At 42.5% G+C, this 25671-nt stretch overlaps 1 protein-coding gene across 7 annotated transcripts in view; it reads right to left on the bottom strand.

The window, feature by feature from the left end:
- Positions 1–25671, bottom strand: part of brsk2a (BR serine/threonine kinase 2a) — a gene marked incomplete at its 3' end in the record, with an annotated part of 207061 nt that overhangs the window by 165994 nt on the left and 15396 nt on the right. For 5 of the 7 annotated variants that reach the window (XM_080875720.1, XM_080875717.1, XM_080875721.1 and 2 more), the window contains exon 1: positions 23894–24194. In XM_080875720.1, coding sequence (XP_080731846.1) covers positions 23894–23987 — 94 coding nt within the window. In that variant the 5' untranslated portion in view covers positions 23988–24194. Of the gene's footprint in view, positions 1–23893; positions 24219–25671 lie in introns of those variants that run through there. The other 2 variants (XM_080875715.1, XM_080875716.1) reach the window with 2 other exon arrangements.

The raw sequence follows: 25671 nt of genomic DNA, 5'->3' as shown, positions 1-25671 counted from the left end.
TAGAATCAAAGCTACTTGGAGACAATGAGTATTTCAATGTGATAACAGTCAGATGTATGCACTGAGAAGCACTTAACTTGCAACTCAAATAGTCCAGGGTGATACATCACAGGCGACCAGTTCATGTATTTATCAGGGTGATTTCAGCTGGCTGGGAGTTGAAATGATGGCTTCATTCATTGTCAGTGATGCCTTTTGTTTAAGGATCACAGATTACATTCAGCTATGTTCCAAGCAACATGCGTTAAGTCTGCATGATGTGGGGAGCCGGTGTGGGGGTGTGTGTTGTGTGGCATATTCAGCATGAACAATCGGTCAGGGTAACCTGGATGCATCATTTGGACACACAAGGCACAGCCGGAGAGCAGGCCAGATTAAGCAGGACAATAGAGAGAAGTGACAGGAAAAGGGGGAAAAAAAGGAGAGGGGGAGAAACAAAGAGTAGGACACAGAAGGATGAATACAGTGATAATAAAAGGAAGTGGATGAATTAGAGGTTAAAGAAACACACACACAGAAATGGCTGTCCTCTAGCCAGAAGCACGTGGAAAGCCAAACTCGGGAAAAGCCGGATGAAAGAGGAGATAAAGTGACAATAGGAAAAGAAATGGAAAAAGTGAGAGGACAAATGAGAGAAGGGATGAGAGGGAGAGGGTACTTGTACCAGAGAAATTGGCAGATTGCTAGAAAGACTGTAAAAAAACACTTTGACCTTGGACTTTAAGATTCTGCACTTCCACAAACAGACATAGATCTTGACAGCAGCAGAAACACACACAAGGACACCGTCAAACACACTATTTCCAAATGCTTACTAATATGTTTGGATAGATGTTTCGTTAATGTTATCGTGGCCGTCGGGCTGCCAGCTGTTTGACTGTGTGCTTTGTCTGCTCCAATAAAAGCCAAGTGAGTCTGAGTGTGAGTGCCTCTCGTGGTACCTTCTTAAGCCCTCACACAGTCAAAACAGGAAAACACATTTCACCCAATAAAACACATCCACAATAATAGCTCCATCACCTCCTGATTCAGTGCATTTCAAATGTATAAAGGACAAAGCAGGTCACCGTAGAAACCCTCACAAATACAAGCTGCGCTTTCATTAGCTGCCCCCACCCCACGCCAACACAGTCACCATACCGAACACTCGCAAATGCAGCATTTCTCAGGGTCAGTAGATTCATTATGATTTAAATCTTGCAGTGGCAGCACTTTTTTTTTTTTAATTCCCATTAAAACAGAGTCACATATACAAAAAAAACCAAACAATTAATTTAAAAAACAATTGCTCAGGCTCTTAACTTTTTCACACACGTATACATGAACACGTAGAAAGTCTCCTTTGTTGCAGTGGATGACTGACGCTCCCAAGGTTTCGGCTCCCTCAAGGCCAATTCACAGAGTCAGTCCCCCCCCTGTTCACCACCCCCGCATCACAGCTGCCCCTCTGAAGTGAGAACTCCAACCACCCCCGCCCACCTCCTGCTTTAAAGCGACTTTAATGCCGCAGGGGCACAAAAGGCTCACACATACATACGATGCCTTTAAATCTCTAAGCCACACCAGCCCAGTCAGAGAGGTCGGGCTAACCTTAAAGACACACTCTTTGGCTGCCCTAGTCATTCCTTCTCTCTGGTTTCAGGTCATGTCTGGTTTGTTGTGGACAGAAGCATCACCTCAACTAGAGATGGTGGCACTACATCTACCTATATAGCATGTAAAACGGAGCCACAGGTGGTGGCTCCAAGTATTTCCCAGCAAAATAAGGATTTTAATCTACCAAGGTGTTCTGTGGTGTCAGGCACAGAATTCTTAGCTGCAGATCTTTTCAGTCTGCAGACGTGTGGCTTCTATCAACCACTTTTTCCCAGAAAATCCCACAGCTGCTCGATCATCTGAGATGATAGGAAATTGGAGATCAATAACTTGAGCTCTTGTTCTCATAATCTTCAACAATTCATGAAGAAATAGGCAGTGTGGCAGTGTGCCTAACCATCTGAAAATGGCCAAAGACATCAGACATCATAAAGCTGTTTTGGTACGAGGTCCAAACAAATGTCAGAGCATCCACACACTAGGGGCTTTCTTTCCTACCATCTCAGCAGCAGTCTCTCTTTTCAGCAATTAACTGAAATAAGACCAAATAGTAGACCAGCAAGTCTTTCCAAGTGGTGCCTAACTGATGTTACAGTCACAGTGTTTGTCAAAGCACCTGCTACAGCAGTCAACTACTTTTTTCTGTGTCCTTCCTGCAGCCTAATAGATGCCATCATTTTTCCAGTGTCTTTGTAATAAGATGATCGTTCCCCGGCATTGATTTTAATTCTGTTTTACTACCAACAGATGGTTAAAGTGCACCATCAATGTGAAAACAGCAACATGAATCGCTTACAAATGGGAGGTTGGAATGTAACTGGGTTTGCTTGGATTGACTCCTTGGAAAACTTTGTAAGTTTCAAGTGTCTGCAAAGCACTTCAATCCTAAATGAGAGTTGTTGAGAGTTATTATGAAGGGAAGTGCTATGGCAGAATTTGGCTATCAATGAGTGCTTTCAGTTTAAAGACTGAGACTTTTCTTGGTTCATTAAAAAAATAAAATAAAAAATAGTGCTGCTCCTTGTCACTAATATCTGTTTGCCAGGGTCATAGATATACTTCTTGTTAATATAAACTGAGCTTACCAAGGTTATGCTAGTAAAAAAAGTAAAGTTACCCAACTATTAAAGCATCTTTGAAGGCTTAACATTACCCGTGGTTCTAATAAACAAAATTACATTATAAAGCATTGTAAAAGTTTGAAGGTTGACTATCAGTCAGCATGCCTATGCACTTTTAAGGGCATATAAACAAGGGTTTGTATGTATACCACACACACAGAGTACTTCCCCTTTCGGTATCTGCTATGAGATTTTGCCAAGCCTGAGGTATTCAATGACCCACTTTCTCATACATGGTCATTCACACTCCATGCTCCTAAAATCACCCTCTGTATTTTAATCAAACCCATCTTTTCTCTTGCTTTTCATATTTAATGCCAAAAGCTAGCCTCCTGAACCTTCTCGACCTCTCTAAACTGCCAGCATCCCTCAGTGCTGCCAGTTCTACACAAACACACCTCTCAGTGACTGACACTTCCACTCAGCCCATACCAGCGGGAAATCCTGAAGCAGCGTTTAAACGCTTGGTCAAGCTCTATCTGAGTGTGGTGCTATGGGCTTGACAGGAATCAACTACAGGGCTCTACAGTTGAGCAACACACATACGCAGCTGCCACTACCAACTCCCACCACCTCCCCACAGCGCTGACAGAAAACAATCTGCAACCAGATGATTCACCTCCATTAGCCTGCAGTATAATCGTGAAAATAGCGATCCTTCAAGTGCATTGATAGGGTGGCTTGTCAATCAATGGCGATGAGGAACAACAATAACAAAAAAAAAAGAGAACATTTTAAAATCAGCCTGGTGTTAGAAGAATTCTAAAAATCTTATATATTGGCAAATGTGCAGGATTCTCATGGTTGCTTAGCTCATCTGATACTGAAATGATACTCTGCAGTACTTAGTTGTATTCACCCTGTCTTCACCCTTATCTTAGCCTTCCTAAGCACCTCACTGATCCATACTGCCTGCGGCTATACTGTGCATGACTGTCTGTTAGTTTGTGCGTGTGTGTCTCTACCTTACGGATATATGGGTACGCATGTGTGTGGCGTGGGCATTCATATGCCAGTCCCTAAGTGTGCTTGTCTAACTGCTTGAGTGTGTGTCTGTGCATGATTGTTATGTCAGTTTGAGGAGCACCAAGGGACCACTCAGGAAGAAGCGCCCGGGGCACACACACAAAAACACATACACTCTCCAGCCTAAAGTGCAGCACAGCTTGGTTTGTAGGACTACAGGGTCCCCATGCTAAGCAGCATCCATTTTTGGAAAAAAAAGGGACAGGTTAACACACACACAGAGGTGTCCGGAACATAGCATAATCAGCATGCTGATCAAAGCATTTAACTCTAGCTGAACCTGGCTCAGTCAGAGTGATGTTTTAAACATAAATCTGTCTTCCTTTTGGGGGGGGGGGGTGATGGTGCTAGAAGAGCTCGATCCGTCTCCCTCTTTGTATGTTTTAACCTTTATTATCTCTTCTTGTATTCTTACAGTTACAAAAGCAAAAACAGGTTTAGCATAATTAATAACATGCCCTTCCTCATAGTGAACAATTTACTTTAAGTTATACTGATGATAAAACAATTGATAAACAGGTGCCCCTCAAAAATTTAGTTTTTACAGGTTTAATCTTATTAAATCATTAATTGAATTCATTTTTTCCATCAGTCTACTTCAGCATGCCATACACATTTTTTATTTATCCTAAATAAATAAACAAATCAACTGTGTTAGTGCTCACGTTACATTTTGCTAACCTTTCTTTGTTGTCTGACATGTACACTGCAATGAACCTGTTCATATGATAGGGCATGGTTGGCCTTTACCTCTTTCCATTTCATTGTGTTTAACCTGATCACATAGTTCACTGGCTATCTTGCACCAATAGGCCAACTGTAGCACATACACACAGGTCTGTGACATTAATGAGTTATCACAGTTGATAGAAAGTGAGGGGGAAGACAGAGTCAAGAAGAAGCTAGGGAGAAAGACACCCAGTGCGGCAGGAAGTAAGTCAGTGTTGCCTCTTTTTAAAGGCAAATGTGCCCCAGTCCCTATTGTTTCCTGGCTGACAGGCAGCTATGGAGGGGGGCAAACAAGGGGGGTGGGTGGGTTGTCATCCTGGGGATTCACCACCTCTGAGGGGGGTGGGAGAAAAACAGAAATACAGAAGCAGAGGTTGAAAGGGTATAGGCAACATTCAAAGTGAGTGAGAGTGTCTTTGTGTGTGCACATCTTCTGACAGTAAGTGATTCAGAGAGGAACAGTGATGACAGTAATGACTGTTCTAACCCAAAAAAATTAATGGATGCCAGACTATTATTATTGCTGTGCCTGCAACAGAGTTTTAATGTGCATGCACATATGAGCAACGCATGTGACCGTGAGACTGACACCCATTTTTCAGAATGACCTCAGTCAGACTCAGACCAATGTATAAATCCAGCCTCTCTCTTCGTAGTAAGTAATGGCAGGCTCAGAAACAGCCTGAATATGCATTTGTAGATATGTAGGCATAAATAAAAGATGATGTAAAACCAGAGACTAAAGAGCGAGAAGCAGAGTGAGCGAAACAGTGGTAGAGAAAAGTAGCTGAATACTTGTTTCCCAAGAGAATCACTGAAACACAGAGACATGCTCGTGATTTTGACCTGACTTTTCAGTAAACTCTGGCATTAACAGAGTAAGGCCAGCCAGCTCTCAGTTCTATAAAACACTGGGTTTAGTCCATATACTTAAACACTTCAGCTGTTAAAGAATAATGCCGGGCAACAAACTACGTAACATTATGACATGTAAAAGTTCTACTCAGTGTGTTCAAATAAACACTCCACATAAATAGTCTATTCCCCAAAGAGCTATTAAAGGCCTTCTAGTGGTTAGTTAAAAATCAATAGAAAGCTAACTTCTGGGTTTTATTCTAACACTACTTCATGGTTTATTCTGACAGTAATGCTATTTAAACCTTCTTTATCGCCACATATCTTCCCCACCCCCCCCCCCTAGAAACCATTTACTGTGTCCCAGCATGATTGAAATTTCCCATCATACCTCACGGCAGATTAAAATACTGCACTTAGAAATATGTGTCCCAATGTGAAATTGGTACTCGAGTACAACAAATGAAGAAAAAAAAAAAAAAAAGAGTAAAGGACATACTGTATTTTATCATTTCTTCTTATCTTTCAAATGTGGCATAATAGTAGGCTGTGTTGCTATGACAGACCACAGGCTTTGAGAAATGAGCAGCAAGTGACTATTTTGTGTGAAATGACTGGAAATAGGCAATGATCATCTTAGTCACAGATATTTTAGTTCCTTTGTGTTACGTGCGTTGGTGAGAATATATAAAAAGCGAGGCATCACAGACACAGAGAGCTTGGTCAGATCGCCCGCCGTCTGTGTTTCTATAATCTGTAATTGAAACCAGTGAATCACTGTAGGGAGTTAGTGTCCTGTGTTCATCTAAAGACTCATCACTGAGGGAACAGAAAGAGAAGAAAGAGGCGAGTTTATGAGCGTCTTACCAATGAGGTAGCTGTTATTAATGAGTCGACAGCAGGGTAACAGCAAGAACCAAAAAGACAATATATATTTACACACTTAAACAGCACTGTCCGCTTTATTAGGTACACACGTTCAACTGCCTGCTAACACAAGTCTCTAATGAGCTAATCATAGGTATGTAGATATAGTCAACAGAAATGGATGAAGTTCAAACCGAGCAACCTAATGGGAAAGAAGGGTGATTTAAGTGACTTTATATGTGGCATTATTGTGGGTGCTAGACTGGCTGGGGCTGGTCTGAGTATTTCAGAAACTGCTGATCTACTGGGATTTTCCCCACAAACCTACCTCTAGGGTTTAGAGAGAATGGTCTGAAAATATCCAGTAAGTGACAGTTCTCTAGGTAAAAATGCCTTGTTGATGCCAGAGGCCAGAGGAAAATGGCCAGACTGCTTCGCAATGACAGTATGGCAAGTAAACCAAATAACCACTCATTACAACCAAGGCATGCAGAAGAGCATCTCTGAATGCAAAGCACTTCGAATAGTGAAGTAGATGGGCTACAGCAGCAGAACACCACACTTGCAGCCACTCCTGTCAGCTTAGTGCCCGAGGCTAAAATTCACACCGAAGATTGGAAAATTGTTGCCGGGTCTGATCGGTCTCAATTTCTGCTGCGACATCATTTAAACACCGCAGCCTGCCTGAGTACTGTTGCTGACCATGCCCGTCACCTTATGACCACAGTGTACCCATCATCTGATGGCTGTTTCTAGCATGATAACACATCAAATGGCATACCACGTCACCCTATCATGTCAACATGGAAAGCAATGCAAAGCCTCTGAGCGGTGCTTCTAGCACCTTGTTTAACCTGTGCCACAAAATATTAAGGCACTGTGAAGGCAAAAAGGGGTAAAAAAAAACAAAAACAAAAAAAAACAAAACCGATAATAGCAAAGAATACCTAATAAAGTGGCCAGTGAATGTATATACTGTAACTGTGTTCAGAGCTAGCTGAACACACTTACACAGTTAATCGGTTTCTTGCCCTACAACCATTCCATATTGTACCACACAGACTTTCTCAATGTCAGCTTGTCAGTGAATACTCTGAGGGCCTGACTCCATCTGACTCCTGACACACACAGGGCCTGCCACCACAAGGCATACACACACACACACACACACACACAAACACACACACACACCTACACCTCTGCACTCAATTCCCCCCTTTCCTTCAGACATAGGCTGCCATGGTGACATCAGTCAGCCTGTTGGCATGGTGACCCTTCCATCACCAAGTCAGGTCACCTTGGCTCACCCGAGCACCCTACCGGGAGGGTTTTGCAAGTGTTTAATGCGTATATCTGTGTGTGTGCAAGGATGCTTATCTGGCACTTTTCCAAACCTTGTGGCGCTGTGCCACAACTACCCTCGCTCTACCTGGGCCGCCTGTCTTCTTCTTCCTCTATTTCTTCTGTTACTCGGTTCATCTTTTCACAGCTTTTAATAGATGTCTGATTAGTGAGAGAAGATTACAAACTGTTTTCACAAAGTATGCATAAAATAATATAATGTAATTATACTTATTTGTTTTTATGGGTGCTATGCGTCAGGAAAATGAATTGTGGAGTGCTTCTCAGTAAGGTTGCATAACAATACAAAGGGCAGCCATCTGCTTCACCCTGGCCCCTGGGTTAGCAACGGGACCTAATCCACTACATTGTTTGTGTATTTACGTGCATGCATAAGGGTGCGTGTGTGGGTGTGCCTGCATGTGTATGTGTGTACGCCTAATCTGCCGGTGTTTTCATAGCACTCGAGTGGATAGCTGGTAATCTCACAGGGCTGGGCCTGAGTGAGATTTAATCCTTGCAGCTAGCCACCATCTCCTTTTCTCTCAGGCCTTATCCATCTATTTTCTTTCTTGTAAAGATGGTTTTCTTCTTTTTCCTCCAAATAGTTTACCTTTTACTTTTCCTAAGTGTTATATCCATGATGATATTCTGTTCTTATTCTGCACTGATCTGAATTCCCATTAATGGTCTGTTTTCTTCATATATTAGAGTGGTTTTCTCTGAATATTTGTATTGTCAACATGTCAAATGTAAGAAATAGCTTCTTTTCTCTGGTTTAGATCTAGTTTATTTGGGGATTTTTGTGGAAGGACAAAAATCTAAGGTTGTCTAAGGAAGTAATGTGAAGACAGACCCTTGGACTAAGACATTTAAGTGTTGCATTTTTGGCAGGTTTTTGGGTGTTGGGGGCTACATGCCAAACTATTTATAACTTAATCAAATCAGTTACTGATATGTTTATTGAGAATTTAAAATATTAATTTATTGTCATTGCATAAAGAACAACTAGCATAAGAGAGTTTATGAGTGCCTTACCAATGAGGTAGTTGTTAATAATGATGCGACAGCAGGGTGACAGCAAAATTTTAAAAACATATCAGCAATAAACTGCGATCGCTGACAATTTCTGTGACATCTCAGAGATCACATGGGCCTTTGATGACATAACCGTCCTATCAATTATAGCTAACCCCCAAGTGTAATGTGGCCTGGAGTTTCAAAGCCCCAGTAACAGTTATAAGAATGAATGAATGAATGAATGAGGTGCATCATCAAAGCCAGCAAAACGCACGCACGCACGCACGCACACACTATGCTAGTTACCATGGTGACCATATGACTATAATGATGTCCAGCAATGAGGGTAACCAGGTATAGAAGAAAACAGTATGCACACATGCGCGCACACTAACACGCAAACAGGCGCATGCACAGTATAAAAATAACCGGCACTCCCACTCACTCACCCGCGTGTACTTCTGAATAAAGCAACTCAACAAAAAAAAAAAAAAAGCAGAATCTTTTTGCACTCAAGTGTGGTGTAAAGATATATCAGTGTTCATGCGTGGGGGAATGTATGCATGGATGGGTAGGTGGGGTAAGAGGGTGACTGAATACAAGCCAGGTGGGGGTGGGGCTGGTGGGGACGTCAGCATCGCTGTCTTGATTGGAACCTCTTGCTGTGAGATGCTGACATGCTGTCTGAACTCACCAGGTGTGCCGGCACACGCTCCCTGCTCGGTTTGCTGCTTTGTGTGTGTCTGTGTGTGTGTGTGGATGCATGTGCGTGCGTGATTATATTCAGGGACTCTGTGACAGATAATCCTTTGCATTTATCCACATATGCATTTTCCTCATTGACTAACCCATGAGCCAAGCTACAGGCAGTATATTTGTGCATTAGTCTGACAGGCCAGCCAGACTCTCCCTCTCTCTCTAACACACGAATGCACGCACACGGTGACAGCATTATACGTACACAGCCCACCAACAATGCCATCTGTGTGGGCAACCCTTATGTGACATTTCTGACAGTTAGGGAGGCTTGAGATGACAGCACTCGTGCATGCACAAGACATATACACCAACACATGCAGAATTCCTCCTCCTCTCTGCTTTACAACTTATACAAAAAGACTCAGGGTCACTGATCGAAGCGCAACATTGGCAGTTAGAGGAAAGAAAGCTTTAAGAGGAGGCCAAGGGAGTAGGCAGGTGGTGTTTGTACCTATTGAGCACACAACATTATGTGCAACCAGGCCTTTCTATTTCAGTATTAGGCAGAGCTACAGAATACAGACATTTAAAAAGGATTTGGGGAGATAATAATACTGATGGAAGGGAAGAAATTCATTTACAGCCTCATTGATTGTGTGCAAAGACTAGGATTAGGAATTAAAGATAGGAGAGAGGCGAGTAAGGAAAAAAAACTGAGGGTTGCTCACTTTGGACTTTAGATTTAAAGTCAGAGGAAAGAAATAATAAGGTTATAAGAATAAAGATACTTAGAGAAGGAGGCTGCTATGAGGGGATGAAGATACTATAGGTGAGAAAGTGGAGAGGGAGTGATGGAGGGAAGGGGTCATTCTTGAACTCCATTTCATTAACTTCACAGCGATAAGCGAGGATATAGTAGAGACCTAGGCTAGAGAGGGAGACATGTTAACCGATGATCCCATTAGGCTGAAAAGGGGTAATACAGAGAGATGGAGGAGGAGAGGAACAGCAGGGTGACGCTGAGAGCTGCAGAGAAAATGGTGAGGGAGTTTGAGGACAGGAAGGAGGAATTGGAAAGGCAGGGTAAAAAAAAAAAGGAGAAGCGGATGGAAATGAGGGAGGGGGTGGAGAGAGCGAGGAAGAAGTTGATGGAAAAAACCAAAGCAAGTGGTGCAGGAAAAAGCACCTTTGAAAATGGTTGATAAAACCCATTAAAAAGACTTCAGCTCTTAGTTCAGTCTCACCAGTGTGCTGGGCTGAGAATGTGGATCCAACTCAGATATTACCGCAAGCTTGGGGAATATGGGAAACCCCTATTAAGGCAAAGCGGCCAATGGTTTTAATATGATGGGGATCATTTGCAATGTTTGGTTGGAAACATGTGAGCACTGAGGCATTCTGAAGCTATTACATGTCCAAATAAAATAATCATAGACTAATGTGGCGTGGCTTAATTAACTTGTTTTGCTAACTGGCTGAACCAATATAAATGTAGGCCATTATTTGTATTATTATAATTGGGCTAATCACTCATCCAGATTATTAACATTCAAAGAACTTTTGAAGTTAAATATTGTCTTGTCATCAGCTTCTGCTTTGCCATTGTGGATGTTGGGTTGTGCCACAATGGATAATGTGGGTTACAAGATTTAATATGCCAAATGGACTGCAATGTGATAAAGGCTTATATATTATATGATAAATTGACGAAATCAAAACAGGGTTGTTTCAGATTACAGGGTGAACAGCTAATAGAGGCTTTAAACTTTCCCTGCAATACACTCCACAGCTAAATGAGGTAATATATCACTGAATAATTTGCCAAATATTTAACTGCTTGAATAACTAGATGTTAGAAAGAATAAGGGCTAGCCTTGGTAGAGTGCTTTACAATGCTACCAATTCTACTTCTGCTGAATGTAATTTCTAAAGAGAAAAGTTTAAGGTTATGATGTGGCATTGTGTAAAAAATAATAAAGTGAAAGAAGAAAAAAAAAAAACATCAATTTACTCATCACGCTGACTATGAAGAGTAAAACTGGGTCTCCTCAGCAGTAATAAGGTTAGGTTAGGTTAGTAATGGGGACAGCATATTGAGGAGAAGAATCTGATGAAGGTTAAGCCCCAACGACCCCCACTTTAATCACTGTCATTAGCACCACAGGCAACTCCACTCTGACCCCATCACCTCAGGGCCTCAGAGATTAATCACATACAAGCTATCACTGTTATATCTATGCATATGCTTGCTCACAGACTAACAATGCGGTGTATGCGTATTCATACATGATGAACACTCCCTGCATGCGATTTGGTGTTGCAGAAATGAAATTTTACACATGCGTCCACATAAACAGAAATGGGTAAAATCCACTTAAAACTAAATAGCAGCTGTGTTTGACATGAGGTTCTAGCCATTAAACCAAGACGACACCCACAGGGAGACCACTAATCACTCTGTGCTTATATAACACCAACTAGATGGAGGACCCTCATCCCCAATCTCCACCAACCATGCTTAGCCTCTCCATAAGACTTCAGAGACTGCCTTGTGTGTGAGGGGCATGTAAAGGCAAGATCAACATCAGGCTGAGAGCCTGTGTGAACCCGAATAGGCCTGATGCGAGTGCTGGGAATCGGTTAATGAATCGCTCCGTAGTCTGGACACATAACTTCGGGCCCCGGGAGAGGGCCTCGGTGAGCTCTCTGTACTCATCTCTCACCTCCATGCCCTCATACATGGGACTTCTCATACGTGACATAAAAACTGCTGCAGTATAATTCACAGGGAACAAGAGCACTTCATTAAAGCGATCTTCAAATGGGGCAAGGGCAGCAGAGAGGGTCTACTCCTAAAGTCAAACAAGACAAAGGGGGGTAAATTAACTACTTCTTTTAGACGAGTGAGAAAATTAAGTACATGACGAATGAAGAGGTTTTTCTTAAAGATCAACATTCTTCTCACGACGCTGGTCTGACGTACAGTCTACAGTCTACTGTACATGTTTTAGAGAGGGAGCAGCGAGGTGTCCATGTGCAGCTCAGCCTGTTTATAGCGCGCTTAGAGCACAGAAAATGTGACTTTTAATTAAAAGGCCAGGCTGATTTAGTGTTGTACTCCGTTAGAGACAGCGATAGAAAGAGAGGGAGAGTGTGATCGGGGATGAAGTGTAAGAAGAGAGGAGACGCAGACTAAAGCAAACACACACCCAGCCAACAGGCACATCTCTCGCTCAGGTTTAATGAGCCTGATCTAGCCTGGACCCCTTCATCGGCTGCTACGATAAACTCTGGAATAACAAATCATTACACAGGCTCGAATTATGTCCGCATGCAGGTGCGTGGAAATGTATTCACGAGTCTGTCAGTCTCTCGTTTCGCTGTATCCGTCAGTGCCGATACACAGAAACACACATACAATGAGCACCTCCAGGTAAAGGTTAGAATATTTCATAAAGTCTCATTACGGAGTGAATATAAGAGGCTGAGGTATAATGACACTGGTGAAGACAGAGTAATAAATTCAGGTCCCTTGCAAGGCTAATCAGCTCAAGTTGTACAGACACCGTCACAAGCTTAAGGGCATCAGAAACGTGAGTGAACAACATCAAGTAATAATGCAGTGCAGTTCTCACTTCTGTTTTATGCTGACAAACATATGAAATGCCACGCATTACAAAATCTCAGATACATAAAAAAAACTTTAATGAGAGACAATAAAATGTGAGAAGAGGCCACATTAAAATTACACGCACACACTTTAGTCTTATATCATTGTCCAATTACTATTAGTGTCTTCCCTTGTGGTTTGTTACATGAAGTATGAGGATACATTCAGCTCAGATCAGTCTTTACAAGCAATTACCAGCACTGGCCCATAAAGCCAACACAGGGTATGCGTCTTTCATTAGATGCACTGTGATAGCCTCGGTTCACATCAAATTAACCCATTTACGCACACACATGAATGGCTGTGTGTGTGAGATTTACTATTTTTAATGTTACAAATGGGGTCTTTGGTGTGTTACAGTGAGAAAGATGTGGAAACTGAGCTGGAAAAGAAGGGGAGGTGGTAATCTTATAAGAGTTAATGCATTATGCAAGGTTAATCATATATACATAGATCAAATTTCATTGTATATTAAGCCACGGCCACTATAGTGTGCAAAAATGAAAGCCTGATGTAATGTATGAGAATTTTTACATTCATGCTTGCTTGTGTGGGTTAAAATTTATGTGCATATTATGTGCAGATTGGCAGGTATATACTGCAAGGGGAGTATATGTAAAGATTTAATTGAATTCCTTCTGCTACTATGCAGGCCCACAGCACTCTGGCTTATCCAGCCCTGAATTGCAGCCAGTGAGATCTAATCATGCTGCATGAAATGAGCCCTACCTGAGCAGAATGGCAGTGCGAGGTCTGAAGGCTGCAGGGGAATACCTCCATTAGGCACAAAGCGAGGAAACGAGGGAGCAGGAAGAGGAAGGGTCAGAAAGGGAGACTGTTGCAAGACATGTACGGACAGAGTGTAATGGACACAGAAATACAAGAGAACAGGAATGAATTCTGAGGTTACAGGTGAAATGAATTTGGAGATTACAAGTGTAAGAAGGATAAGTTCAGCTTTATTATTTATCCGTTGAAATCCTCGGTAGTAATTTAAAATATTTTAAATGAAAGCTTCACCAAAACCTTTCCTTCAGTGGTTTGGTCCAAGTACTGTCATTTAAATGTTTCCCAAAAGCGATATTATATAAACTCAAGGTAAACTTGTACTGTCTGCACCACAGCAGACGGGTTGAAAGAGTATCATATACGGACAGTAACTGTCATAATGATTATAATAATGTACCCATGAGTCATGCGGTGCCACACGCCAACCTGCATATGCCGTCAGCTTTTCTACAACACGCAGCAGAGTCTACAGAGCCAAATGGACACGAACACACTGTTGACTCACAATCGTGCTCTCATTCCACACCCTGTAATGCATCAAAACAGCACCGAGGATAGAAAACACAGCTGACCAATCAAAATAACTTATTTGGGCTTGGCCACAATCGTACCCCTGGCATGTGAAATTACACATGAAGAGTGTGTGTCTGTGTTGCTATGGCTACTGACTCATCACATCATAGATACATGTGCAATTTACAAATATACCGACTGTATGAAACACTTTCCAACGCGTCTTCACTGACAGTTAAGTTCTTGTGAGGTAAAACGGAGGACGGGAGTGAAGAGTAGAGGAACAAGCCTCCTAAATATCCTACGGGCATGAAGAAGTGTGTGTACATGTTTGTGTGTCTTCAGGCTCTGTACCAAGAGCAATCCTTCCTGCTGTGGATGCATTTCCACCACTGATGCCGTAGAAGCTCTGCTGCAGCCACTCCTGTATAACTAAAAGAAAAAAAAATCCACCACAGTACTGCTACACAGCACATTCCAGTCTCTGTGTGTGTGCTCGTGTTTGTGCACCATGTGCAACTGTGCATCAACGTGGTTGGTGTGCATGCTGGATTTGAATGATAATAGAGGCACTGACCCTGAGAGACGCTTTACTGCTGTGACTCTTTTTCTCACTCAGAAACTCTCTCCTTTGGCAAGGCTGTACCCCCCTTCCTCTCTGCCTCTCTCATGTTCACCCCTGTCCCATGAGTTACAGCCCTCAGATGCTGTTATGTATCGACAGAGAGCTTATGAAATGGGAACACGCAGTGCACACTAAAGCTCCAGCAGTCAGACCAGTCTACACACTCTCACATACACACACAGTGGCATAACACACAGCAACAGCCACCGCAGAAGTAAGCTGCTCTTAGCAATGAATAAACAAAGCCAACCTAGCTGGGATCGAAAGATGAAACAACCAATGACTTCATCGCTTTTTTATTTTAACAATTACCCCACAAACTGTCTAATTTGTAAAAAGAGTGTGAAAAGGGAAGTGAGACGTAAGGTAAGAAAGCAAAATTGCAAAACTTTAAAAAAAAGATAAAGATCTGACACCAACAAAAGTCGGGCTCCTTTGAGGATATTTTTTCATCAGTATTGAATAGATTCTATAGGGCTTCTATTTACTTCGTCTGACTCAGACTTTAAGCCTGTTGAAAGAAAAATAGAGCTATTCATTTTCAACTGCAACATAAATGTGAGTTTTAGAGTTAATAATCTAATTATATGAGAATTAATTTAATATTTCCAGTCAGTTCATATGAGAACATTAACAAAGGAACAAGCAGTGCAGTGGTAATGATGCATAATAAATAGCACCTAATCTTTAGTCTAATGCTGTCCCCTATTAATTGGTGTTAAATAATAATAATAATAATAATACAGGGAGAAAGCTAAATTCTGGTTGGTGCAATGTCCAAATAGGAAAGCTTTCTGGTGGTATTAAAAGATTTATGCTGAAATACTTTTACAAACTAGCACAGTACTGCAAGGCCACAGATTTTGAGGAAAGTAGCACTGGATGAACCAACAATTTAGGCCAAAAGAGGGAAAAAACACATTCAAAACACACATTAACTACAGTAGTAAAGTACTGACATTTAGCTGTCACTGAACTGTTATTTCACAGCATAGCTACTGTAATCTACATTTCCAGCTGAACACCAGAAGCCACAACAAACAACAATCAAAGCCTACACACAAAATAACTGAAATAAACACCCCTATACTTCTAAAGTAGTAATTTAACCAAATCTTTGAGCAAACCAAAGCAAAGATTGTGCAAAAATATGAAGCAGATTGTTTTTGTTTTTTTTTACCTAAAATGTATGAGAATAATACAGTTTCTGAATTTTCCCAATAATTAGTTACACTGTACTAGACTCACTGTCATCTCAGATCAGTTTTCATCCTAATTTGTAGTCATGACAGAGGATGTGACCTGGCAGCAGGCTCAAAGCGCTGACCCCGTCTCTGATCGAGTGGCAACACAAAAGAAACTGTTTGTTTTGGCCGAACAACTGTGGTACACCTGTGATCCAGGCCCATTATCAAACCAAACCTGTCCTCTTCCCTCTCTCGATAAATAACAGTCACCTTCATCTTTCACGCTGGGATAAAATGAGTTGAGCTCGCAAACATTGTGATAAGTCTCTTAAGTCCGGCCAAGTGTTAGAAGTCAGTGTCAAAGAGACAAGAAGGCAGTGCAGGTTCCCGGTTTGTGACCAGTCATGCTCATCTAACCTAATCTTATTGAGGCCTGTCTGCTTCACTTCACATGCTGAGCCACGTCTCAGGTGTTTCGTGGATGACATTGTGCTCCATATCCTAAAGAGCTGACAACAGAGCGCGTGGCAGTGGAAACTCTGAATGCATCACAATTACCCTGCCCCTGCCATCTGGGATGCGCTTCACTCAGTAAATGAGCACACATTTTCATTCATGTATTTTTTTTTCTTGGAATGCAGTCCAAAGGGGATTGCCAGCAGGTCTGCTAAAGCAAAGGCACCAGTTCGTGCAATTTAATAGTCATTCATTCAGTGTATTCATACTGGAAATTCAATTATACTTCAATAAGCAAAACTTTCCAGGCTAGCTGACTTTCTTAATGGCAAAGCACCCCAGGTGAATTAGCCAGCTTGGCACACTTGATTTCCAATGTATTCATTTAGTACACAAAAGCTTTTAGTATGCATCTGCTGATATTTGTTAGTTAGTTAAAAAGAAACAGGAAGATTCACAAAATTAAATATACCACTTAAAGCTTGCCGCAGTATAAGCATTTTAAATAATGCTACTTAACATTTGGAATCTTATAAAATTTCATTTTAAAAAAATATCTTTAAATTCACATCCTGAATTAACGTGATGTGTGTGTTTTTTAAAATGCTGCAAAAGTCAAGGTCAGTGGCCCACTCCCCTACTTTTTAATGGATAAGGTACAGCGCGACAGACAGCATTGGAGGGGGGATGAGCGCAGAGATTCCCCCCTGATCTGAGGACAGCGTGCCAAGGCTAACTGAGCTGACAGCAACTAAAGCCGAGGCTCCCCACATGTGCTAATCTCCCAGATTTAAATGGGAACACAGCACACAGCGCAGAGCACAGAGCAGGGCAAGCCGGTCTGATCCATGACCGTATGTCTGAGCACACGCGCGAGCACACGCGCGAGCACACGGCCAACACACACATGCAGCATTTCTTCAAAACAGTCGTTTACAGACTCTTTTTCCAGAGGCATGTAGCAGCGAGGCAGGGAAACAGAAACAAAGACAAGCTTGCGAAAAGCAGCGGAGGACTTTGCAGCATGACTGTTACGATGCTAACTTCAGATTGCAGCCACTTACAGAGCTAGAAAGCGAGAGGAATGAGAGCAATAGAGACAGCATGAGAGACAGTAAGAGGAGAGAGTTAGAGAGAGAGTATTCCCTTTATTTCTTCATGAGGGAAGACTGGGAACCAGCAAGAAGCAGGGAAACCATGACAACCAGACAGCCAACCTTGGCAACCAACCCGGTGTTCTCACAGTCAGAGCCAGACAGGCAGCTCAGCAAGGGTTAATCTGAACTGGGAGAGGAGAGAGAGAGCGCGAAAGAAAGAGGCTGGCTGATTAAGACAACTGCTGTGCGCACAGACGTTTAATACATTATAGTGTCTCCTAAATGCTCCAAGTTAACACAGAACAAAAGATGTGGCAGCTGACTTGACTGACTGAAAAGCTGACTGGCAGCATCAAACATTCACAGAGACTGCGGCTGGTAGAAGGATGTTTAAAAGCCGAACAAGAGGCATGTTTTACTGAACAGTGACTTTGTTTGAACAGTGCAAACAAAATCAAGTATAAATGTAACAGTTTTTGCACCGTGAAAAGAAAAATGGTACGTTTCTGCTCGCATTCTCAGTGCTGCGTTGCAAAACTAGCAGTGTGAAATTTTAAATAGTGCGAGACGATAACACATTACACGAAACACAGAAGCTGAGCAGAAGTGGGGACCTCAGTGATGGAGAGAAAGATATGGACAGAGTGAACAGATATTGTTTGCGTGGGTGTGTATGTGGCCCGCTGTAACTCAGGGAAAACAGACCGTAGCATCACGTCGCCCTAACCTGATTCTCCATGCTATGTAATGTAACAGAGATGTAGTGACAGCACATGCACTGAGTTAGGTTGAAAACCAAATAGGATGTGATGGGGCCTGTCCAAAAAATACACACAATAAATAAACACCCTCATTCATGATCAGCCACAGAGACTATTCCAGCACTCCCGCTCTTTATTCACTGTCCTCCCATTTAAAGACTGAACCCTTTCCTGGCCTGGAGGTCAGCAATAGAGAGATGAAAATCAGGGAGGAGGGGAGAATAATGAAGAGAATGATCGATACTTTGCCTTAATTAATAACCTCCACTTCAGTCAGAACATTCACCACAGCTTCATGCTCTCTCGGTTCAAGGTTCCTCCTTCCCTTTGCCCCCCCTGCACCAGTTCTCCACCTCTTTCCTCGTCATTAATCTCTGAAAATCGTTGGCTACATACATTCCTCCCAATCGATGCAATTCCACTGAGGTCTTGTCTGATTTACCACATGGCTGAATCCCTGTATGAATCTTGACTGGCCATGGGGAAGAGGGACAGAGAGGGAACGAGATGGAGCGAGGGAGATGAGAAGAGAGGGACATTAAATGACAGAGACCATCATCATTATATAACGTCAGCCAACGATGCAGACTGTGAAAAGACTACATTCTTGGTTTGAGTTACTTAAAGAACCCATAAAAATGACCAGAACATTGAAGCAACAGCCTAAATACACATTAAATATATATTTTTATCCAAAATATAACAACCTAGGCGAGACACGCACACATCTCCCATTATTTCAGATACATTTCAATACAGAGAGAGCAGGGCTTCAGCTTTAGCTAGACAGCCAAACGGCTGAGACCGAGGAAGCTTGCCTTCCTGCTCTACAGCTCTGATCCAGCATCCTAACATGAGGTGCTATCCAGCTGGGAGCAACAGAGTACAGCTTTTGGGTCAGGGCTTCTCTGACCTGAATCTTTGAACAGGCCCCTTGAAACATGGGCCTATCATCGCAGCCTTTCATTTATTTCCCCTCACTCACCAATTTTAGGTCAAACCTGGCATCTTTTTCTGGGTAATCTTGTGAACACGGGGGAGTAAGAGAGTTGTGTTTGAGCTTTTTGTGTTTCATTTTTTATTTTATTTTTTTTAAATGGCAAGGAGGCTATAGATCACCTGTAGTACGATCACCTGTTCGATTCACAAGACGCACACGTGTAAGCACCCAAATGCATTTCACTTTTGTGGATTTGCCAAGTGGCTTTTCATTGGCAGCATTGAACGAACATGTCCTAGTCACTTGTCATCATCAGGAATATCATGTGTTGTGAAACAGTATGGATCTATTTCACCTGACAGGAAATCTTTGGGAGTGGCCGATGAACTAAATCACCGGCTTACTAGCTATCAATCAATGCAGAATTAACGGTTGTGCATCACCATTGCACCAGGCTCCAAGAACAATCTGGGTAATGTATACATGGATGGATTTTCCTCCATCGTTCATACACAAAGATGCACAAACACAACCCAATACTGCAAATAGTGAAATCGGCAGTTGGAGTTAGAAACCAGCTGGCCCTTTGCCGACTCTAAAACAGCGAGACCAGCTAGATGCTGGCTCCAATGCCTGGTAGGCACAGGAAACCCAAAACAAGAACTCTCCAGCATATAGATAAAAGCAGAGAGACCTAAAGAGAGAAAGAGAACGCAAGACACAACATCACGCAGAGCTTTTTATCAGCTGAGCAGTCAATATGAAAGTCACTGAAGCACAAATGATTTCACTCTCTAAACGTCAACCAAAGGAATCAAGGAGCCTACACATCAACCTCCATCGCTTAGCCTGTCAATATCCAAGTCTAGCATGAAAAAACAAAAAACAAAAAACAAAACTGGGATTTACGCTGGATTAGCATGCAGTGTTTTCCAGACAATAGGCCTCTATTTCACTAATCAACAGCCTTCAGGAACAAAGTAAAGGCAAAGCAAGGCAGTGTTTTCAAAAGCATTAAGGAACAGAGCGGTGATTCAGCCTGTGTTAAGTCAGTGCACTGGCAAAAACACAAATTAAACATATTCAGCTTTGTCAAACAAAGCTACACGATTTTGAAATGCAAGAAGGCTGTGACTGCAAATCCCAGCGTGATGGAGACATTCAAGTTCTACATTTTAATAAGGGTTTTAATAAGTGCTACCTCAGTCTCTAGGCCATCGTGACACAGATTAGAGCCTCGTGAAGCTAATATAGGATATAATACAGCCTAACAGTGCATGGAGTTCAACTTAGTGTTTGACAGAAAGTAAAGCTGAATGGGAATTCTGAGAGAGTAAATGCACACATATACCAAATACAAATCCAGAATCCACAATGCAAATGTTCCACCTTCTGCATCTATTGTATGTTTCTTGCCCTCATCCTGTCATCCCATGGCTACCAGAGCTGTTCATAGGATGTTTTAGGGAAGAAATCTAGTGAAAGTTGTGAAACACAGCTTCTCAGATCCTCCATAGATGCTAAAATGAGACCAGTTCGGCCCTGTAGCTAACTGCAAAGACACCACCGTGTTAGCCAAAACTTTTAGCCATTAAGAGCACGTTTTGTGTTGGGGTAAACAACACACATGTAAATAAAGGCTGAGAAAGTCCAACTGAGAAGTAGCTTCAGTCAAGTTTATATCATGCATAATGATACAATCATTAGCCATGTGTCCATGTTGTGCATGCTAATTAGCCACGTGGAGGTGTTCAGGATGTTAATCCGGTGAGCACTGTGGTGTTTAAATATTCTTCAAGTAAAGCGTGAACTAGAGTTGCATCAGGATAACAGGGTTTGTCTGTCTGTCATGATCAAATCATCGTGAAATCAAAACAAATGAGTTTTTCCTTAGTCTTCCCACCACCTTCCAGAATGAACTAAATCTTGGATTTTAGGCTCATTGACTACATAGAACCGTAGACAGTGCACTGGGCAGGTTGGGCCAAAACCTGGATTCCATACTTTTGATGCTTCAGCCCCGATAAGAACACTCAATATTTCAAGACTGCTTCAGGCCCCATCTTACACCTGACAAAGAAATCGTCATATGGTCTACAAGTACTGAGTAAACACGCTTGCTCTTCTGTGACAAGGGAATATATAGAATATGCATCCCACTATTTGTACTGCATCACTGCAAAAGAGTATATGTGACTTGTTGTATGCAAGCTGCACAGTAACATGAAGGTGGAGTTTGAAAGCCAGAGTGGGACAGGAGTTAGAATGCTACCTTTGGGCCACGTGAACGTGTGAGTAAGAGCTGACGGGGCTTTGGCTGTGTAGAGGATTAGATCAGAAAGCCAACCAGAATTACTGAGGTGGCCATGTGTGTGTGTTTATGTGTATATGTCAGGACAGGGCCTAATCACTTAATGAACATGGAAAAGCACAACTCCTCTGAGCAGGATCGCCAGATCTACCAGAGGGCTTCCGCTTTCTCCCCTCCAATAATACCAGCAAACTATAGCCTGGGAAAGCTCACAGAGGACTTTGCTAATTGGACAGTCTCAGCTGTCACTTGCGGTTAAGACCAGCCCATTGGGTGCACTCAGTTGCCAGGCCAACCCTTTCCGTGGGGCCTGGGAAAAAGATCTGACAGATTAACAAATGGTAAATGGGAGAATGGGATATTAGGCAGTGTCATTAATCTGAATAGGTTTGGCGTGGACTAGCACCACAGATGCCAATAACCAAATGAATTTTCTAACAGAGAACATGGACAAACACATAACGCTGGGCCTGGTTATTTCAGTGCATATGAGCCCCGAGATGTAATTGAAAAACCAGAGCAAAAGCATTCAAACTAAATGACTGTTATTCAATTAGAAAAACCTGTCTGACTGAAAAATGTTTTAAAAAGTAAAAACCTTTTGATAAATTCAGCCCAAGTAAGTTTGATAAAAGTTATACCTTGCAAGCTGACCTGTAACTTGCATACTCCATACTAGACTTCAGAGGAGAGTACGAAACGTTCATCGAAATCTGCCCCAGCATTCACATGAATACACACTGTGCCATAGATTACAGAGACAACATATGATTAAATATCCAGCCATGGAACCAGCTCTGCACCATCATAAACACACATTAGGGACTCCTGAGAGCTATTTAAAAGTGAGTGAGGGGTTCCTGTAAACACAAATGATAAAATAGGTGTCAGGAGGATGTGAATACTGCGTGTATTATTAGGTTGTTTTAAAAATCAACTGCTGCATAAACTTTAACTACGACTAATAGATCATATGGAAATCATTATGCATCGCACTGTGCTGGTTAACTAACTTTTATTGAATCCACCTGTGGGCGTCATGGTGCGAAACATGACTCGTTCAAATATCTTCTACAGTTAAAGAGGGATTATGAAGACGTGCTCCCTCCCCCCTCAGACCCACTAATGAACAGTGAGCGCTGGTCAGGTGACTAAGTGGTCATTTTAAGAAAGCATACTGTCTGAGAGCGCGCACAAACATTTGCACATACACACAGGGTTGCTCAGCATGACCAGCTGGACGGGCTAGGGGAACTAACGCCTATTGTAGCCATTTTAGACAACAGATGGGAAGAAAAATCTACAGAGAGATAGTGAAAGAGCAGAAGAAAAAGTCCCACTGCCTCTCTCATTCTAAGTGCTGCTGAGCTTACAGAGCATGCTGCATCACTCCTGCTATTTCTGCCTACACAGGGCTGTGCCTGCCTCTCCTTTCACATGGCTCCACTGGCTGCATGTACTTGATGGCAGAGGATTCTCACCGTTCAACAGGGGGACGTACTGGACAGTGATGTGCTACTGGCTTGTGGGCTACTCATCACCTAGCGTGAAATATTATGGAATCGAGACCTGCTGATTGGAGAGAGCATGTGCCATGCAACTTTAGAAACTGCAGTGTCATTGCTGTCTAGGCTCAGATAAAGCATGTGACTCTTATAGGAAGCCCAGTCGCATCTCCTGGCTGGGGGTGTATGAATATACATCAGCGTGGCTCTTATTTCCCAGCTCTGTGAACAGCTCATCTGTCAAGGTGGGACATGTTACTCCGTAACGGAGGAAACCCACGTATTGCAGCCAGAGCCTATAGGAGAAACGCCTGCCTCCCCCATGCGTGCCTGCGGACTAAGAATAGATCAATGTATCAGGCAAATCGGGATTAACGGGCGTTGTGCTCCAATCACAGAGCACACACACACACACGCACACACATACAAACAGGGGAGCCAAAACACAAAAAGTTCATTTTCATTGCCCATCACACTGTCATCATTTCTGCTGCTGAACGGCTTCCACGCTGCTGCTCCTTAATTCACACACACACAGTCCAACGCCAACGCACAGCCAATAAAACAATGTAAAGCAACATCCTGTGTGAACAATGATTATGTCAGACCGCTGGCGAAACAACCCTCCAAATTCCCCACAAGGCTGGGCAGGTGTTTGTAACTAAGCGGTTAGTTATTTATCACCTGCAGACACCCAGCCGGCCAAATTTCAACTCGCTGCGGAGCGCTCCGAAAATAAATTGTGCAATTAGAGAGGATGCCGCGAGCAAGCTGTCCCAACTAACCTGTCTGTCCTTTTCCGAGCGTCTTCTCCAAACGGTAAGGTCCCACGTAATTGGCGTGTTGGGCACCGCTGTTGTCTTTACCGGATGATGACATGTCGAATCTGTGTGAAAATTAGACACTTTATAATAAAGCGCAGACAATTAAAGAGTCCTGGCAGGAGGTCCAAGCCGCCGTTGTCTTTCTTTTAACTCCACAGCCTCTCGTCTTCCTCTCGCTCTCTGACTCTTTTCCCTACCTCACTCGCTGTTAGAGGAGGTGAGGCTCTCTTTTCTGTCCTCTTTTCTCCTATCGCTGCAGACGAGCCGCAAGTGCCTTGAATATCATTGTGGGTGAAAGCTGCGCTGCCGCTGTGCGTCTGTGGGAGGTGCTGCCGAGTACTCGTGGATGATTGACAGTCGATACAACCAACCAGAGCACCGGATCCCCTCCTCTGCCGCCCCGTTTCTTGTTGCTGGAGGATTTTTGCTTTTTCTAGAAGAGCTGCAGGTTGTGATCTTGAAGAGCTGCAGGTTGTGATCTTAAAGAGTTTAATCCCGAATGAACAGTTCATTAAAAGCAAGGTAAGTGCCTAATAGCATGTAAAGCATAAGCCGCAAAATTTAAATGCCCCCGTGAATGTGCCCATCAACTGAAGTCTTTTTAAAAAATAAGAAATATAATGTAAATCTTCAACTTAAGCCCAAGATTTACATCTACTGTTAAGGAGCTTCTCTGATCAAGTTCATTTGAAATTCTTCAAATATTTGTATGTTTACTCTCTGTCGTGCAATAAAAACCCTTTATCCATGATTATTCAAATATGTCTCACTTTCATTCAAATACTCCACTCAAGTATGCAAATATGCTGAAAAGAAAAGCTTAAAAAACTGATTTCAAGTTTTCTCCTTACAGGTCACAAAAGGTCACTTGCACCCGCACATCTTAAATTCAGATTTATGGTAAGCACCGAGAAGCTTTTCACCTTAGGCAGATGAATGAGATCATTTTTGCTATCTACAAAAGGAAGCTGAAATATCCAAGTGAAATAAAAATTAGCGAAAGAATTGTACCCTGTTGTGTTTTATGGTTTCTCACAGGCAAACCCGTGCAAGCAGTACACCGGTGTTATATTAAAGCTAGACATAAATTCATTTGGGGTCATTCAAACACAAATTTATTTATGAATTTGCACCATGTGAGCATAATGTGGGGGGAAAAAATCCATAAAACAAGATTTTAGGGCTGACTTATGAGGTTCAAATTCCCTAATGACACTGAAATTAATCAAAATAACAAAAGCAGTTGTGACTCTGGTTCTTGCAGGGTCTGAAGTCCTGAGACTGTTACACATTTGCCTTTCCCAGTCTTGTCGACAATAAAGACTGAACGAAAATGAAATGCCAAAGCTACACCGCAGTTAGTCCAAACGGCATCTCTCATGAGAAAGCGTTACAGCGCTGATAAATATTTATACTGACTTTATTAACTGAGGACCTATTAATGCAGCTAAAACCACAATGTAGGAGTTTCTTGTCTCTACCTCCCCTTCTTCCCTTTCTTTCAGTGTCCTTTCTCTCCTTTTATGCTCCTCTGTCTCTCGCAAGCGCGCATACACGCCACGCAACACACACCCACACAGCGAGTCGAGTGTGTGCAGCAGTGGGAGAGTGTGTTGGCCCTGTGATTCATTTCACACCCCACTGGTCTGAGACCTGTGACTGTGGCTCTGGCCTCTGTCTGTTCCTCACACCCTGAGAGAGTACAGGTGTCAGGGGACACATGCAGGAGAAACACACGC

The sequence above is a fragment of the Rhamphochromis sp. 'chilingali' genome (assembly GCF_963969265.1).
Source record: "Rhamphochromis sp. 'chilingali' genome assembly, chromosome: 2".
Lineage (NCBI taxonomy): Eukaryota > Metazoa > Chordata > Actinopteri > Cichliformes > Cichlidae > Rhamphochromis > Rhamphochromis sp. 'chilingali'.
This window is presented reverse-complemented; position numbering and strand designations above follow the sequence as displayed.